The following is a 17,771-nucleotide window of genomic DNA, read 5'->3' as shown; positions in this document are numbered from 1 at the left end:
AAGGACTTCTTGTTACTCAAGTAGAAATGTTAGTGTTGTACTTTTTAATCAGCTTATCTGTACTTTTATATTTTCTGGAAAATTATCAGAAAAGGAATTAACAGAAATAAAAAAAAAGTTATTTCTAATAAAAAAAAAACACAACAAAACACTAAAATATATCAAGAAAAGTTTAGAATCAAGAGTTTGAGATTTTTTTTTGCAGAAAAAATATCTTTTCCTAAATAATTCTGATGTTAAGTTTCCACATTATGTATTTGTTTATGAAAGGTGTGAGTTCATGCTCTGAAACAAGGACGGGTCCAAGGCAGGAAAAGAAAACATTATTATATTTTGAGCTGATAAATGAGGAAAAATCAGAGTAAAAAAGCTGCAGATTCTCAAAGACTTGTGCTGCTTGTAGTTTAAATCTGAACCATCTCCTTCAAACTGGTGGAAATTTTGATGTGGGATGAAAACAACAGAAAACAAAGTGACCTTTACAAACAACAGGCACGTTTACAGCGTCTTTATTTTATTATGCAGCAGGTGACAACATGTTTAACGGAGGCGCAGCCCCCACAAACGGCAACAGTGATGCAACACACGAGCACAAGCGACATCAAGTGAAGGAACCTGGAGGTTTACAGCAGTGATTTATAAAGATCTGTGCACTGCACAGCATTGGTGATCAGATAAAACAGAGACAATGCTGAAAATAATCCCACCAACATGACAAGCTGCTGCTGCTTTAAACTCTAAAATCCTCTAAAATCTTCCTGTTTGCTGCAAGTCTCTAAATGTACAGACTTTTGTCTAAAAATGGTCATTTCTGTCTCCAGAACGACGACCTGGAACCTAAAGCATTCAGCTGAATACATTCATATTAGTGGGATCTAGAAGAAATATTGGACATTCATGTGTAAATATTTTGTCCTCCGTGGTTTTTTTAACTGAGCATCCTAATATATAGGACAGCGTTTGAAAAGTTGCACAAAAAATATAAAAAGTCAAAAATTAACAATTTGAGTACACAGCCTGCTGTAAAATGTTATTTATTCATTTATAAATGTCATAGTTTCAAGTTACATATTTAGTTTAAAAATTCAATATTTAGGTTCAAACTAAATATTTGCAAAATATATTTAGCTTCAAACTAAATTGCTAGCAAGCTATTAAGTTTGAAGCTGAATTTTTTGTTAAATATTTAGTTTGAAGCTATATATTTAACTTGCAAAGTAAATAATTAACTTAAATAGTTTGTTAGCAATTTACCTTAATGCTAAATATTTAGTTAGTGCACCAAATGTTTAGTTTTGAAGTCAAATGTTTAGTTTGAAACTAAATATTTAGTTTGAAGCTAAAAATTCCACTTGCTAAGTAAATATTTAGATTCAAGCTAAATATGTACCATGCTAACTGTTCAGTTTGCTAGCCAAATATTTACTCCATCCATCCATCCATCCATCCATCCATCCATCCATCCATCCATCCATCCATCCATCCATCCATCCATCCATCCATCCATCCATCCATCCATCCATCCGAAACTGTGACACTTATGAATTAATAAATATCATGGTGAAAATATGATATTGAACAATAAACCACCTTTAATCGGCTAAATAACACAAATTGTTGCTTAAACTTTTCGGTTGTGTAACTTCACAAACGGCAGCTCAGGCTAATCTGGCTCTCAGTTCTGCTCAAAAAGAAGGACAAAGGTTAGATAAAGTTAAAAAAAAAATATGCCTCATCTGTTGTTTGTTCTCAATTGGTTATTAAATTTGTGTTTAGCGCCATCGTTTGCATGCTAGGTGTGCAAATCTCAGGCCCCAATTTCCACCATGCAGAAACATCGCAGAAGCACTTAAAAATCCAAACCAAACCTTTCATTTCTTAAGTTTCCTTATTCTTTATCTCTATGAAAGTTTTGAAGGAAAATAAAGAATAACAGCAACAATTTGACTTCATTTGTGTAAAATAAAAACAATTAAAGACATTAAATATATTAGTGAGAAGGGATGAGGGTTTTAAACAAGTGCTACCATAAAGTAGCACCCAAAGAATGAGAATTCAACCATTTTAATTTATATTATAAAAATTATGTGAAAAGATTTTTCTCGCTTTTAAAACCTTAAATAAATTTTATTTGTTTTTTCTGCTCACTGGTGAATTTCTGCTGCTCCTGCGTTTTATTCTGTTCCTGGCTTTTACTGCAGAGAAGAAGAAAAGAGTCATAACAAACAAGAAATACTTCAATAAGTGTGTAAAACACATTACAGGGCTTCTGCTCACCATCTGTGCACTCCACTTTGGGTTTCTCCCAGGTCCCGTCAGCTTGGCACCGGACCACAGGTAGATGGCGCTGTCTAAATCCTGGGTTGCACTGATAACGGATGATGGAGTTGACGGGATACTCCGACCTCCGGTTTCCAAACATGCGTGTGTTTTTCACCACAGGCGGAGCTTCGCAAAACACTGCAGGCAACAGACAAACAACCACCTGAGTCACTGATTCCTGTAAAAATTTAAACTTTATTGGTAGGAAACGAGGTCACAGCCACCAGGGGGCGTCAGAGCTGCATGTTCAGCATCATCTCAGGAGAATTTTAATTTCTTTCTTGTCTTTGTGTGTTTTCTCAAATGTATGACGGTTTGCCAAGACTATTGCAAACAGAAAAACAAAGAGAGAAGTAAATTTTCACCAAAAATTTTGAAAAGTCAAAAATATTATATCCCACATGATAGAGATGAAAGCAGAGAAGAGATGAATTTCCTCTTCGCCTTAGAAAGGTACAGTAACTTTGCTGCTTTGTGCTCTTTGCGACCCCTGGTGGCCAGAATCAGGTACTGCTCTGAGCTCGGTGCAGCGGCCCGGATCAGATGCGGTTTGGTGGACTCACATACCTGGTCCCTTCTTGCAGGTGAACGGCAGGTGGTAGTTGCAGGGAACGTCGTTCCACTTTCCGTTCTCATGCCAGATCAAAACCACGCAGTCCTCTGCTGAGTTCAGGTAATTATCTGGCTGGTTCAGCTTCCAGTTCTCATATTGCTAAAAAATTAAAATAAATAAATACAAAAGGATAGAAATACAAAAAGATATTCGTCTTTGATATTATGAAGCAAGTCATTTAGAATTAACAGAATAAGAGAATGAAACCTGATTTTCCAGTAGTTATGTATTTTATAATCTTTTTATATGTATCTTTTATTTTTATATGTTCAGTTGATTCGTTTGCACTGTTTTTTTTTTGTTTGTTTTTTGTTTTGGGGGGAGGGGTGTCTTTGTGTTTTATTTTATATATTTTTTAAACTTATATATTTTAGGTCATTCTATTATGTAGATTTTCTTATTACTTTCCATTTAAGCTTGTATTGTCACTTTGTAGCAATTTGCATGTCGTTTTGATTATTTTATCTCTTAATGAACCTTTAGCAGCCATTCTGAATTTTATTTTTGTTATTTTGTCCCGTTGGTAAAGGAATATTTTGGTTCATCCCCGCCTCTCACCCGAAACGTCTGCTGTAGAGGCACCAGCAACCCTCCGGACCCCACTAAGGGACAAGGGTGTTAGAAAATGGATGGATTTAGGTTCGTTTAGCCAGAGAAATTTTATATAGGTTTTATTTTCATCATGTTTTTCATACGTTTATAAATGTCAGAGTTCCAAACTAAATATTAATTTCACAAGCTAAACATTTTGTCCACAAACAAAGCAAATTAGTTTGCAAATTTAATACTTTGTTAGGAAGCTTAAAAACTAAATATATAGACAACAAAATAAATGTTTAACTTTGAGTTCAATATTTACTTTGTGAACTAAATATTTAGCTTACAAATTTCATATTTTGTTAGGAATCTAATATTTACTTTCTTCGCATGTTAATAGCTGACATATCTGCCTTTACAGAGCTTGTTCTGCCTTGTGGGTTGGTTATACAATTATTTCCAGTAAATTTTAATTATTTTAATTCTTTATTTCCACATTTATAAAAGTAGTTTGTTCCTAACATGAATTGTCTGAAAATTTAAGCTAAACCCTGTATTCACCAGAGGAGAGCCGTCCGTCCACTGGAAATCGTTCTGCACCGTTTTGTCGTTCAGGCCGATCCACTGGTAGTCCTGTGCATTAGCTGTGAAAAACAAACACACTCAGAACATCTTCATTCCCTCTCAAATCCCTAAACTGATCCAGATGAGTCGCTCACCGCTGACAAACTGCTGCTCCTCTGGAGTGATGATGCTGACCAGGTGAGCGTTCAGGTGCCGGCAGCGTTGCTCCGCCTCCAGCCACTCCGCCCTGTCAGAGACGTGCAGGTAGCAGTTTCCCTGAAACTTCGTCCAGCCGTCTTCACATCGCTGCTCCTCTGCAGCCACGAAACACAGGAAACCATGAAGCAACTCGCAGGACGTAAAGCCTCCATTTGCAACTTTAAGCAACAGTCTTTAAATGTAAGAATCTTTTGCTGGTATCAAATTATTTCACATTTGTGTGAAAATGTGTTCTTGTGTACTAAAATGCAAAAACCCCATCCAAATAATTTACTGTTTTTGTTGATAAAACATTATTTGATCTGCTGCTACATCTGAATTACTTTCTTTCTGTAATTTGATTTTTTTTTTTAAATTAAAAATCAATTAAACTATTTTTGCATTTAATATCTTAAAAGATTAAATGTTTGAACAGTATTTGTTTTATTTCCATACTATAAAACATACATTTCCCTGAGAAATTAGTCATTAATTTATACTAGCCCTACAAACCCACAAATCATGACAAGTCTGGAGACAAACGTCCAGCTAACTGAGGAGCTCTGAACAGCCAAACCCTAAACACAAACGTCAAACCTTATTCAACTCAAAGTTTACCAAACAGCCAAGTAAATTTCACAGTTTATCTGCAAAAATTATCTCAGGGGGAAATAAATGTGCTAAATTTGTATTAGCGCCACTATTGCCAGATGACCAGAAGTGTGCCTGGACGCCACATCCTACCACCAGGTAACATACTGAATGCAAAACACTCACCTCTTCACATAAAAACATATGCATTCAAAGTTTTTGTAATTTTACTGAAAATGAAGTAAAATCACAAAGATAAAGATAAAGTCGACTCCAAACAGCGTTGACTCTACTCTGGGAACCGCACCACGCGGTTTCCCAGGTTTACCCTCCTGTAGTTGTTTTTGACTGGTCCTTGTTAGTGTTTATTAGCTGAAGCTGATCTCATACCGATCTCACAGCGTTCCCCTCCGTAGCTGGGCAGGCATAAGCATTTGAAAGAGTCTGCACTCTCCACACAGGTGGCTCCGTTGGAACAAGGGTTGGGGTGGCACACTTCTGCCTCTGGAAAACACGGTGGGCAGTTGACACTACGGCTTAAGTGGGAGTCGAGGGCGAAGATGCACCAAAAGGCTGAGATAATTGGAGATGTGATAAACGACTACCACACCTTCAATAAAGACTGTGAACATTGTAGATGCTGCAACTTCAGATCCAAAGTATTGCAAATTCCAAATATTTTTATCCAAATTAAAGAGGCTGAAATTTGAATATTTATGTTTGAATCCGTTCTTAGTTGCAACAGATTAGTCGTCAAGTCCAGTTGGACGAAGAAGTTCAAGAATGCGAGCATGAATTTAAAGCGGCAGAGCAAAGGCAGTGCGGGCAGGCAGAGCAGACCAAAAAACAACATAGATGTACGTGCCATATTTTACACGGAGGGGAAGCATCACCAGAGCAGAGCTGATGCATGTTTGACAAACACTCTGCATAAAAACGTAAAAACAACACATGAAAACGCAAGTTTGATGCAAATCACACCAGGACAAGACAACAACGATGAGGTTGGTGGGAAGGTGCAGTGACACAGTCCCTTACAGTCAGGCATGCACAAACAATACAAAACATGCCAACAACAAAAGTACACATTCATTTATGAATAAAGCCACCAAAACGACAGAAAACTGAGAAGAGGAGAATAAATGGAAAGCTTACCAAAGCAGAAAGCAACTCCTTCCTCTACTGTGCACGGAGCATTGCCACAAGGATTTGGTTCACATGGGTTGGAAGCTTCAAAGATAGAAAAGATCAGTCAAGAATTGTTTTTTGATTAGATGTGTCACCATACGTTAAGGGTGTATTCTCAATCATTTAGGACATAGCGGTCTTAAGAGTTAAAATGAAGGCAACTGAACTTCTCTTGCTATATTGAAGACGCATTGTCATCAAAGGCACTTGAAGACATTTCGTTACTCATCCGAGGGATCTGAAATTGTGTCATCTCTCATCTCTTGAGAGTTATTTTTATCTTGAAGACATTTTATCTTCAAAGTAACAAAATAGACCAAGTTGCCTTCATTTAACTCTCAAGACGAGCCAACCATTTTGTCTCTTCCTATTTGGAGGTAGTTTGTTTTAATCAATCTAAACACCTGAGGTGCTAGAACATCCTTAAACTGGTCTCATGTCACCGCACGCCGATAATATAATATGCATGTTTAAGAAAATCATCATTTCTCAAGCTGAACCATCTCTGTGGTGGACAAGAAATGATTGTTACCAAGTTCCACCCCAAAAGGTCAGGAACGAACCAATGAAAAAACAATTAGGCAAAATGACAAACATGAAGAGAGAAGCAGAAGAGATGAGGATGACCTACCTCCTAGGACAACTGGTGTTTGCACAAAAGCTGGTTTGACTTCTGCAGAAGGAGCTGCTAATCCTGCAGGGACAACTGCTGGTCCTGGAGAAACATAAACTCTGGAATTGTGTGTCAGTTCAGTTCCATGAATATCTTCCTCTGTTCTTATGGTGGGTTCTGTTAGTGCTGGGCCAACTGATGGAGCGGGATGGAGTGGATCAGAAGAATCTCCAGAAGAAGAAACCCCCAACATGAAGGTGTGATCCTCAGATAAGTCCTTGTTTCCGTCACCGGAGTAGAAACCATTGTTGCCACTTGCTTCTCCACTGTACTCCACTGAGTTTTCTCCCGGCTCCAGAGGGACCTTATAATCTCCAGGCATTTCTGTCATTAGACCCTGAGTGAAAAATTTAGCACTGCCCTCTTCCTCACCTTTGGTTGTTGATGTTTCGGATTTAGAGACAGCGGATCCAGATACTCCAGCTCTAGTATCAAAACTGCAACTTGAGATTCTAAATCCAGATATCTGCCCCCCACTTTCTGGTCCAGAGCTGTAGAATAAACCCCCAGTAGCCTCCTCGCGTTCTCCAGAAGGTGACCCAATAAGCTTAGTGAAGCCTGAACCCATAAAAGTCACACCAGTAAGAGACTCAGAGTCACTTCCAAAGATTGACCCACTGAGAATCCCAGATCCAGATAAGCTTCCAGAACCACTGAAATCTAATGAACCTCCATCAAGGTTGTACTCCTTCTTTGCATCAATCAGTTCGTCATTTGCTATCAAGATCGGAGCATCTCCACTTCCAGAAATGTCTCCAGATCGTCCACTTCCAGATGAAGATCCAGATAGAAAACCACTAAAACCTGACAACTCCTGGTCCAAGATAAGACCTGTGCCAGTGAGATGTCCAGCATCCTTTTCAATGGAGTCAAATCCAGATCCAGACCCGGACATATCTCCACTTCCACTGAGTTCCCCTGAATCAGCTGCAGACAAAGGGATTATAAGAATGTCTGTGCTTCCTTTTCCAGCCTCTTGAGGTTCTCCTGACGTTGAGCCCTCTACTGCAATGCAGGGTCCAGAGAAAACAACTCCGAGACCTGACCCAGAACCAGATGCACTGGCCAAACCAGATCCTTCACTGGAAAGCACAGTCTCTGTGTACCCGTCTTGGTCTCCAAAGGTGATTTTGCCTCCAGAACCAGATATATCTCCAGAAGTAACCTGGTCTCCAGAACCAGACTTATATCCAGAAGTAACCTGGTCTCCAGATCCAGACTGATATCCAGAGGTAACCTGGTCTCCAGATCCAGACTGATATCCAGAGGTAACCTGGTTTCCAGATCCAGACTGATATCCAGAGGTAACCTGGTCTCCAGATCCAGACTGATCTCCAAAACCAGACTGACCTCCAGAGGTAACCTGGTCTCCAGATCCAGAGTGATATCCAGAGGTAACCTGGTCTCCAGATCCAGACTGATCTCCAGAGGTAACCTGGTCTCCAGATCCAGACTGATATCCAGAGGTAACCTGCTCTCCAGATTCAGACTGATCTCCAGATCCAGACTGATCTCCAGATCCAGACTGGTCTCCAGAGGTCACCTGGTCTCCAGAGTTAACTTGTACTCCAGAGTTATCTCCTGCAGGGCCTGAATCAAAGTCTCCTGAACCAGATCCAGAACTTGAAATCTCCACAGGAATGGGAGGAACGATGAAGAAACCATCTAAAACAAGACGTGAGCAAACTTTTTAATATTCATGGGTAAAACTCCCAAAATCCACATATTATTTGAACTTACCAGGCCTTAATAAGTCAGTATCCGATGTCTGGTTAGGTAGGGCCTTCTGGATGTCGGTGATGTTCAGTTCAGTTTCATTTGATTCAGACAGAAAGCCAACTGCAATGATAAATCAGTAAAAGAAAATAATGAATCTCCCACTTTAACAAATATTGAGCCAAAACGTGTCGATGTCTACCTCTTATACAGTATGCATCAAATCTGGCATCAGGTTCAGGGTAGTGTGTTTGGTTTGGAGGAGAGTACAAAGTGTGGACCCCTGATTTCTCTCCTCCACACCCAGGACGGGGACTGTTGACGGGGTAGCGAACGCTGCGGTCCAGTAGCCAGCCTGCTCGGCACTTGTCCAAGCCCAGTTTCCAGGCTGCATAGAGCTCTCCAGTGGAGGCTAGAACCGCACTGTGGTTTTCACAGGCAGAAGCAGCCTCGTCGTAAGTGAAACCCTCAGCAGATCCCACATGAAAAACCTCTCCTGTGCAGTGAAAACCTTTGGTTATACAACCTACTTGGAATTAAAACTTACCAGGTAAGACTGACATTAGTCACCATTGATCCCCTCGGTGTAGCAGTAAACATCGTATCTCTCCTCTGCTGGTCTGAGGCCATACGTCCGAACTCCAGGTTGATCTCCAAGATCTCCAGCACATTTTTCTTGAGGAAACACGATAGAATACCTACACAGAAGCAAAATACATTTTAGAAAATATTTGCTTCTATAGATTCGAAAACCTACTTTTGGGATTTACCTCACAGTCTGGTCCAGAAGCCAACCTGCATCACATTGGTGATATCCATCCTCGTATGCTTGCTGCAGCTGCTGCGGTGTGGCCATGGAGCCTCTGACACCCCGGCAGGCCAACTGAGCCTCAACGAATGTGAGAGCATAACGGCCAGTGGGTGAGCGGTAATGGAAGACCACGCCTACAGTTTAAAGGAAGAAGCTAGTCACCAGTTTCCTCACTACATCTCTAACATATCTCCCGACCTTAGTGATATTTCAAACCATTGGTCTTCTTGACCAAGGGTGAGCAATGCTAACTAAAATGCTACTGGCACAAACTCCAAAGCTTAAATGCTGTACCAACACAGTATTTAGTGGGAGCTGATGTTAAGGCACTAAATTCAATCAGGTTGATATCCATCATGTGACATTGGCACAACATGTAGCTACTACAACACAGAGTATCATCATCAAAAGGTAGTGCTGGGACGTCTGTCCAACCACTGCGCTTCAGGAAGTGATTCCTTGGAACAGAAGTTCAGCTTTGTAATTGTTTAGTTTTGCTATCTCTGGATCTGATTTTGCTAAATTGATAACATCAGCAGATTTTACACTCTTGCCTGTAGAACTACAAGCTGTAGTTCAAACTCCTGCTTTGTTTGTTTCTCTTGTTGTATCCTTGGCCAAGATACTTATCTGCTGCTGATTGCAAAAGGTCCTGGTGGTGCAGGTGCATGGCACCGTTTCTTCTGTCAGACTGCCCAGGGCAGCTGTGGCTACAATGTAGCTCCCCACCATCAGCATGTGAATGGGTGAATGACTGAACGTATGACTGTGGGGTCCTCTCAACTTGATAAAGTGCTAAAGACAATCTACCATTTTCAACCACTGCTTATAGTTTGTGAAGTTCTTTACACTCTGTCTGACTTATCACTCAGTTTGTTTTCTTATTAAACCCTTTAGAAAGAATGTTAATCATTCTTGGACCACTTTAAGGAAATGTAGGAAAGCCTGGGTGCTGGGAAGGAAAGAGCTAGTCTGGATGCAGCTGTTATCCAAGAGTCAACAGTTTGATTGCTGACCTGCTGGAGAGATGACAGAGGTTTTGCTGGGCTCCCTTTGTACAGCCGACTGGCTGGTGACGGCTTCAATAAGGTCAAAGGTGAAATCTGTGAAGTTTGTTGGCTGAGGAAGTGGCAGCTTGCTGGGGTTCTCACTGTTGGTGAAGCTCAGATCAAATGGCTGCTGGGTCTCCACCTCTCCAACTGCTTCGCTCTCTGTGGTCGTCTTGCTGAAGAACACCTCTGGACTCTCCGTCACCGTGGTAACAATCACAGCACCACTCCCCTCATCTGTGCCTGAGCCCTCATCGTCAGGGGAATCTGAAGATAACAGGGGGAAACAAAAAGGAACCAAACAGGAACAAATCAGGCAGGATCTCAATAAAAATCCTATTAAACACATTGGCTGAAAGTTACAAAGCATTTAAAAGCAGCCAAACAGCTTCTGCTGCACAGAACAGTAAGTTTTAATATAGTTATCTATCACCCAAATATCTGTCAGCTTCAGTAGAGGCCAAGCTTTACTGGCAATAATCCCAGAGGCATGTTGTTGTTACACTACACCAGATGGATGCCAGAGTTCTGTCTGGGTCCATACCACTCCCAGGGCCTGTCTGCTTTAAAATTAGAGCAGCTGAGCTCATGCAGTTTTGAATTTGTGTCATGGTGTTGGGTTAAAAACACAATCTTCACCACTGCAAACACAGTTTTGATAACTGGTGCTTGTTTTACCCATGTTTGGTAAATCAGCCAGTTTCCACTCCAGGCAGTGACGCATGTGAAGCCAAATAGGTTATTTTAACCTTTGCTTCCTGAATCTATCTCTGTGAGAAGCAGTTGCTCTGAAATATTCATCAATGTAAATCCAGGTTAAGATCTAACCAAATGTGCATAAACAAAATGTGTAACTGTGAAGGGAGTTTGGGAACTAAGTCTTTGTGTATGACTTCATCAGTTTCTCACCAATGTGGAGAAATGAGCTTCTGTACAGCATTGATTTAGTTTAATGAAGTTTGCAGATATTCATTTCTGCAAAGTCTAGTTGATGGTTGATGTCTGGACATTGACTGGACTATTGCAACAACTTAAATGTACTGAAGATTTGAGGCCGTGTTTGGACTCATGCTCCTGTTGAGGCTCCAGTCTGTACCAAGTTTTGGCTGTTAGACCAATGGACTCAGATGTAACTCTACAATACTTTGGCATGTAGGCTAGTTCAGCTGCTTCTTTAAGGTCTCTAAGGTCATTGCTTCAGACCAGCAATGTCTTTAACCTACTGCTTTATAGGCATGCTATTGAACTGTATCTGATTAGCATTGTCTGGATACGGTTTTCCATCTTGTGAAAACAGGAAGAGCATTCCTTTTTCCCACAAATTTCACAAATTTTGATATGTTTTGTTACAGAAATGACAATGAAAAGCCTGTGTTGTGTTTTTGTGCACATGAAGGTATCCCTATGTAATTAGCATTACTATCTGCTCTTTGCATAAGAATTATTATTCCAAAGTAACAATGATTTCAATAGATCCATCTTGTGAGAGTCTTGGTATACCTGTGTAACAGAAGGCATCGTAGCGGGAGTCAGGAAGTGGGTATCCTGTTTGGTTTGTGTGGAGATAAACTGTTCGCACCCCCAGCAGACCCCCTCCACATTGTGGCCGTCGAACATTGATGGGGTAGCGGACACTCCCATCTCTCAGCCAGCCGGCGTTGCAGACGTCCATACCGCCCTGCCATGCAAGGTACAGCTGACCTGTGGTGGCTAGCTGAGCTCCCTGGTAGGAGCACGTTAGCACAGCCTCAGAGAAGGTGAACTTCCCTGCAGAGGTGCTGTGGAAAACCCTGCCTGTTCCAGAAAAGGAAGTTTTGTTTGGGAAGATGTTGGGAAAAAAAATCCAATAAACTACATGGACCATGTCTATGTACCTGGCATCCTATCTGCAAAGCAGTAAACATCATATGTCTCATTGAGATCTCTCACGCCATACGTCCTGACCCCAGGGAGTTCCTCTTTGTCGCCATAGCAGTTCATGCGAGACTCATGGATTGGGTACCTGTAGTTTGACAAAAAAAATGACTTCATACTTGTTGCTCAACATTTCAAAAGTTTTATCTTCAAATATCATTCCTCTCTTTCAAGAAAAGGTTTATATGTTACTTGCTGTAGATTTTGATAATCAGATAGGCCCAAATTAGTTCACCTTTTTGCAGACGACTCAATCCTGTGTCTATTGAATCTGGCAAATGTGATAAAATACTAACAAAATGTGTCAGAACATCCCAGATTTGGATAAAACAGCAACGGTTGCTAGTTGCTTGACTAACTCACCGCACTGTTTGATCAGACAACCAGCCAGCGTCGCACTGGTGGAAACCATCTTCGAATGCTGCTTGAAGCTGCTCTGGAGAAGCAATGACTGCACTGTTCTGGGCACAAGCTGCCTTCGCTTTCTCAAAGGTCAAAGTGTAGCGACCCATAAAGGGCCGGTAGTGGAACACGATACCTAAAACAGCCAAGGCAGGGTAAATATATATTGTATGGGATCATTCATACAAAGAAACGCTAAATGCATTAGCAGTAAAAACAATGTAAGCTTTTTGTTCTAACTTGAAGGAGTCATCAGTTTCTGCTTATCTCAGGTGTTGTCGGAGAGAAGAGCTGAGGAATATAGAAACTAAAAGCTGCCTCCCTTTGTTTAGTTCTGGCCCTGGGAACATTGAGTAAGCTGTTCTCTGAGAAGCATGTCTGATAAATAAAAAAAAAACTCAGGTGTACTCAGTCCAAGACCAACACAAACAGGAGGCCAGTGGAGGGTTTTATGGTTGCTATATACTTATTCTTTAAGGGGAATTATGACTGACTTGATTAAAATTGAGTACCTTGAACAAGGACGTGCACAATGTCATAAGCATCCTCAATGCCATTCTGAACTTCACAGCGATACACTCCTGTGTCACTGGAACATAGCTCCGATATTTTGATGCTGGCGTCTGTTGGAGTCTGGGGGTAGCTCTGCAGCTGAACTCTGTCCAGATAACTTTCACTGATGCGGACCTGTCCCTCCAAAGCCACAAGGATGGTAGTCGCCTTTTCCTTTGTGATGTAGCTCCATTTGATACGGTGGGAAAGGGGGACGACGGGGGGAGAACCAGGATCTTCAACAGAGTGGTCCTACAAATGGACAAATAACAAGACATAAAACAAGATAATCCAAGCTTGGGGTAGAGTGTAGCCCAACATGGCCATTATAGGTTGAAGTTCTGGCCCAATGACCTCTTGGGCTACTTTCCTGGCTGACCACTGTCCCAAGAGCCAGTACAACTTTTAAAAAAGAAATACAATCAAACTCTGTACTAATTCTTCATCAAGTGTCTTCTTCTTATCTATGATCAAGTCAAAGCGGCACATTCTCCAAGAAACTGAGTCATCCAATTTCTTCAGTGATAGTCATTCTGAGGACCCCAGTCATCAGTTACCTTTAAACTCTACTGGTCCTCCAGAATGACCAGACAGGATGCACAGTTCCTCTGGCAAGTTCTAGTTCTGAACTATAAACAACCATCCTCCAGTGCAAAGAGAGAAGAGCCGAGCCAAACAAGATGGCTGCCGATGTTAATTCAACATTTGAAAGCGTGGCTAACACGCTCTGAACAGCTTCGTTCACTTCCTCCGCTGCCATTGCTCAAATACAGGTATGATTAAAGCAGCGCAGAACATCGACGTCATATTTCAAAACTCAGAAGTGAAATCGCGTATCAAGGCAATAGCCACGCTAACATGCACTGAAGCAGATTAAAATCCAGAAACGAAAAAGATTGAAATGTGACCTGAAAGTAGCATGGCAGTAGCAGAGTTTCTCCCAGCAGAGGGCGCTGTAAGCCCTGCAGAGGAATGTTCACAGTCAGAATATCCTCTGGATCTGTCCCAGAAGCACAAAAAAGACAGAAAATTCACGTGAAATGTCTTAAATGTGAAAATAAATATGAAAATAAAAACACAGAAACACTTACCCATGAAGGATCTCTGCTCATAAAGATAGTCAAATGTTGCAGAGGAGATACTTAAACATAAAGACAGGAGCACGGTCCACTTTAACATATTTTACCTTAAAATGGTGGAAAGAAAAAAAATATCTTATTACGTATTACAATAATTAATGTCACTAACAAAAAATAAATATTTTTCTAAATCAGTTTCTTTGAATAAAAAAACTTATGAAACTTTAACAGAAACTGCAGGTGAGTGTTTGTGTCTGGTGACTTTTTGGTTTAAACATGTTTGTTTTTCTTTCAGTGGGCAGAGACCCCAGAAATTTTACTCAAATAAGAAATACTTCATAATAAAAGTACTCAAACTTAAAAAGTGCAGTGCAGTAAAAATACTCCTAAAAGTAAAAGTTTTTCAAAAAGTTACTCCAGTAATTGTTACTACTACCCAACTCTGGATTTCACTTAGTTTTCTTCTGTGAGATCAACATTTTCCGCCCCTTTACATGAGTTCAGCTGTCCAGATGATTTAAATGTAACTTTTTTTGTATCGGCAGTGACATCGGAGTGAAAACGCCTCCTTTGGACCGGATGTGGCGCCTGGACTCGGTGACAGTTCGTTAGAACCGACTCCACACTGCGCTCATTCAAACCGCCGACGTGAAGAAAGCTTCAACCGTAGTGACGTCACAGACCTCTGCAAACAGCAGCGTGAATTTTCCACATTCCCCCCGGAACGTTTCCGTCACGTCCCAACACTGCCCACATTCAGGCGGCAGGACAGGGAAAGCGTGACACACGCAGGACGTTGATCCTCTTTAAGTGACACCTTTTCCCTCTGGAGAGCAGGGTTTGGGATGAGGCGTTTCATTTATGTCACATTTATGCTCCAGCGCTTTCCAGCGCAACAAACATAAACAGTGTTAAATCTGTTTAAATGCTGGAACCATAGACAAAAAAAAATACTAAAAATGACTAAAACCTGCCACTTTTTCTACTATTCACCATTTTGTGACTCATTTTTATGAGTCAAACATAAAAAAATATATACATGTGTGAGAATACAAAAAATAAATGTTGGTTGTAAAAGTTCTAAAATTAAAATTGTAAATAAATTGTATGGGTTGTTATGGTCAATGCTAATAGAAAAAAAAACGAGAATTTTTTTCAGAAATTTTGAGACTAAGCTCAGAAATTTTCTAAAAAAAAGGTGGAAATTTCTGATTTTGAAAAAATCTAACATTTTTGACTTTTGAGACTCAGAATATTTCCAAAAGCTAAAGTAAAAATGTCCAAATATTGTATATTAAACGTTTTAGTTTAACCTAAAAATTTCTAAGCTTTTTGGAAGAAATTAGTTTTTTAAATCTGTTTAATGACCCCATTATATAATTTACAATTTTATTTTTAAAAGGTTTATTTCTGCAACCTTTACAATAAATATTTCTCTCTTTTTTTATTTCTCATACAGATACACTAATAACTTGGTCTTTTATATGTAAGATTTGTGAAGAATTTATAATAGTGTATTAAGTCCATTGATAGAAAAAAATTACAAACTTTTTTTTTTTTTTTTTTTTTTTTGCCAAAACATTTTAAATTTTGGCACAAAAAAAAAACAGACTAATCTCAAACATTCTCCGGAAAAATCAAGGACATTTTGAGTTTCAAAAGTTAAAAAAAATGCTAGAAAAAAACTAGGAAATGTTTTCATTCATCTCAGAAATCTTCTAGAAAAAACAAGTAAATTTACCACTTTGAAAAGTTGAAGATTTTTGACTTTTTAAACTAAGAAAATTTCCAAAAGTGAATATAGAAGTTTCCAAGTTTTTTTGTAGAACATTTCTATAGATTAATATCAAAAATTTCTGAGTTTTTGGCAGAAATTTATTCTTCTTTCTGCTCGTTATTTACTATTTTAATTAAAAAAAAAATTTCTGCAACATTTACTTCTTTTTATTCTCACACATAAAAATAAGTGACCTTTTTTCTTTTCCATGTTAAAGATGAGGAAGTGGAGAGTTGAAGTCATTTTTAATGTATTCTTTATAGTTCCAGTCCCACAGGAAGTGACACTGGGACGGTTTTCCTTCAAGGCTTTATTGGTTTAAAATGATCTAATCACAAAGTTTCCAAGCTTTTAAATGATCTCTAGGGGCTTTTTTCTGCTCTTCTGGCAGATCACAATAAAACAACTAAAATTTATTTATTTATTTATTTATTTATTTATTTATTTATTTATTTATTTATTTATTTATTTATTTATTCATTCATTCATTTATTTATTTATTTATTTATTTATTTATTTATGTTTGTTTATCTATATTTATAATTTATTTATGGGGATTTGGGTTTTTTTTTCTTTTACATTACTGCCTCTATTGCAGCTCCTGACTTAAAACAGAAGGAAATAGAATCAATGCCATACTAAATGAGACCAAGATAAGTTATTTTTATACTTTTTTCCTGCCATCATGAAACATTTATTGTGTGCAAATTGAGGTGCATTTTGGTAAACTTGTTTTATTTTATTCATTCTGACTTTTTTATGTATTAGTTAAACCACACAGATATATTTTACTTTGGAGTTGGAAAAAGATTTAGAGTTATTTATTTTGGTCTAATTTTGCTCTAATGATCATGTTTTTATGTCTAGTTTGTCTGCAGTAACAAAAGAAAGAGGATCAGGCATCAAATCCTTCCTGGTTCTGAAATGATCTGGGTCTGAATGCTGCAGCATCCACCAGGTCTGCAGCTTTTAGCGCTTTGAGGATCACATGTTGGGTTAAAAGTCTTATTTTCTGCCAAACTGAATGGATTTTCTGTATTTTGACAATAAAGTTTGAAATGTCTTGAATTTGTGAAACCGGGCAGAAAGCTCAAAGATACATGAAATATGTATTTTATCTTAATTAGTCAGACATATTTTGGTCTAACAGTGATTTGTGCCTAAATGATTTTTATGTCAAAAGATAGACACTGAAAAAGTTGGAACTGAACAGAAAATGGGTGAAAAAAACCCTACAAAAATTCACAGAAAGACTTTTGACCAGAAGCACAAAATGTTAAAAAATAATGATAATTATATTAAAGTGGATTATAACCAAACTAGTTTTTTATTTGCAAACATAATGTTATTACTGTTACCTTTTTCATGTCTGTGCAGCAGTTTGGTGCAACTCTTGCTTCAAGTCTGCATATTTCATCCCAGTGAAAAAAGTTTTGTCTTACCTGTTCAGAGATTTCCTGAAGTGGAATGTTTTGATGTTTTGTCTCTGCTGTGTTTTTGCTCGGCCGGTCCGTTGGTTGTTGGTTCTGAGTTTAAACAAGAGAACCGGCAGCAGCAGCAGCAGCTCTGGATGCTTGGCTGAACACAGAGGAAAAAGTCCTGGACCGGGTCCGGCTCCCAAACCTCAGAGAGGAGAAACCACAAAGCTGCTCAAGCTGAGGCGCTGAAATCAACTTTCACAATAAAAGCTCACAGCCACTGAAATGTTTGTAATAACAATGACAAATAATGAAAAATATTATTATAATATAAAAACACAAAATAATTAAATTCACACAAGCATGA

General features: G+C 39.1%; 1 protein-coding gene across 2 annotated transcripts; it reads right to left on the bottom strand.

The window, feature by feature from the left end:
* Positions 1 to 493: 493 nt before the first annotated feature.
* LOC106924562 (aggrecan core protein-like) lies at positions 494 to 17,771 on the bottom strand. Of its 2 annotated transcripts, XM_014998321.2 has the most exons (20): positions 17,429 to 17,771; positions 14,222 to 14,316; positions 14,039 to 14,130; positions 13,091 to 13,382; positions 12,540 to 12,714; positions 12,137 to 12,264; positions 11,763 to 12,056; positions 10,230 to 10,529; positions 9,173 to 9,347; positions 8,973 to 9,100; positions 8,605 to 8,898; positions 8,427 to 8,525; positions 6,645 to 8,351; positions 5,981 to 6,055; positions 5,216 to 5,329; positions 4,192 to 4,350; positions 4,034 to 4,116; positions 2,890 to 3,034; positions 2,278 to 2,460; positions 494 to 2,195 (listed from the first exon to the last, which is right to left on the bottom strand). In XM_014998321.2, exons 2-20 carry the CDS (start codon positions 14,307 to 14,309, stop codon positions 2,128 to 2,130), a joined length of 4,599 nt encoding a protein of 1,532 aa, XP_014853807.2. In that variant the 5' UTR covers positions 14,310 to 14,316; positions 17,429 to 17,771; the 3' UTR covers positions 494 to 2,127. The 2 variants fall into 2 exon arrangements, with proteins under 2 accessions (XP_014853807.2, XP_014853808.2); XM_014998322.2 differs by lacking the exon at positions 5,216 to 5,329.

Source organism: Poecilia mexicana, unplaced genomic scaffold, assembly GCF_051168715.1.
Source record: "Poecilia mexicana isolate PSO_F unplaced genomic scaffold, ASM5116871v1 scaffold_3, whole genome shotgun sequence".
NCBI classification, from domain to species: Eukaryota; Metazoa; Chordata; class Actinopteri; order Cyprinodontiformes; family Poeciliidae; genus Poecilia; species Poecilia mexicana.
Note: the sequence above shows the minus strand (reverse complement) of the source record. Positions and strands in the feature narration are given on the sequence as shown.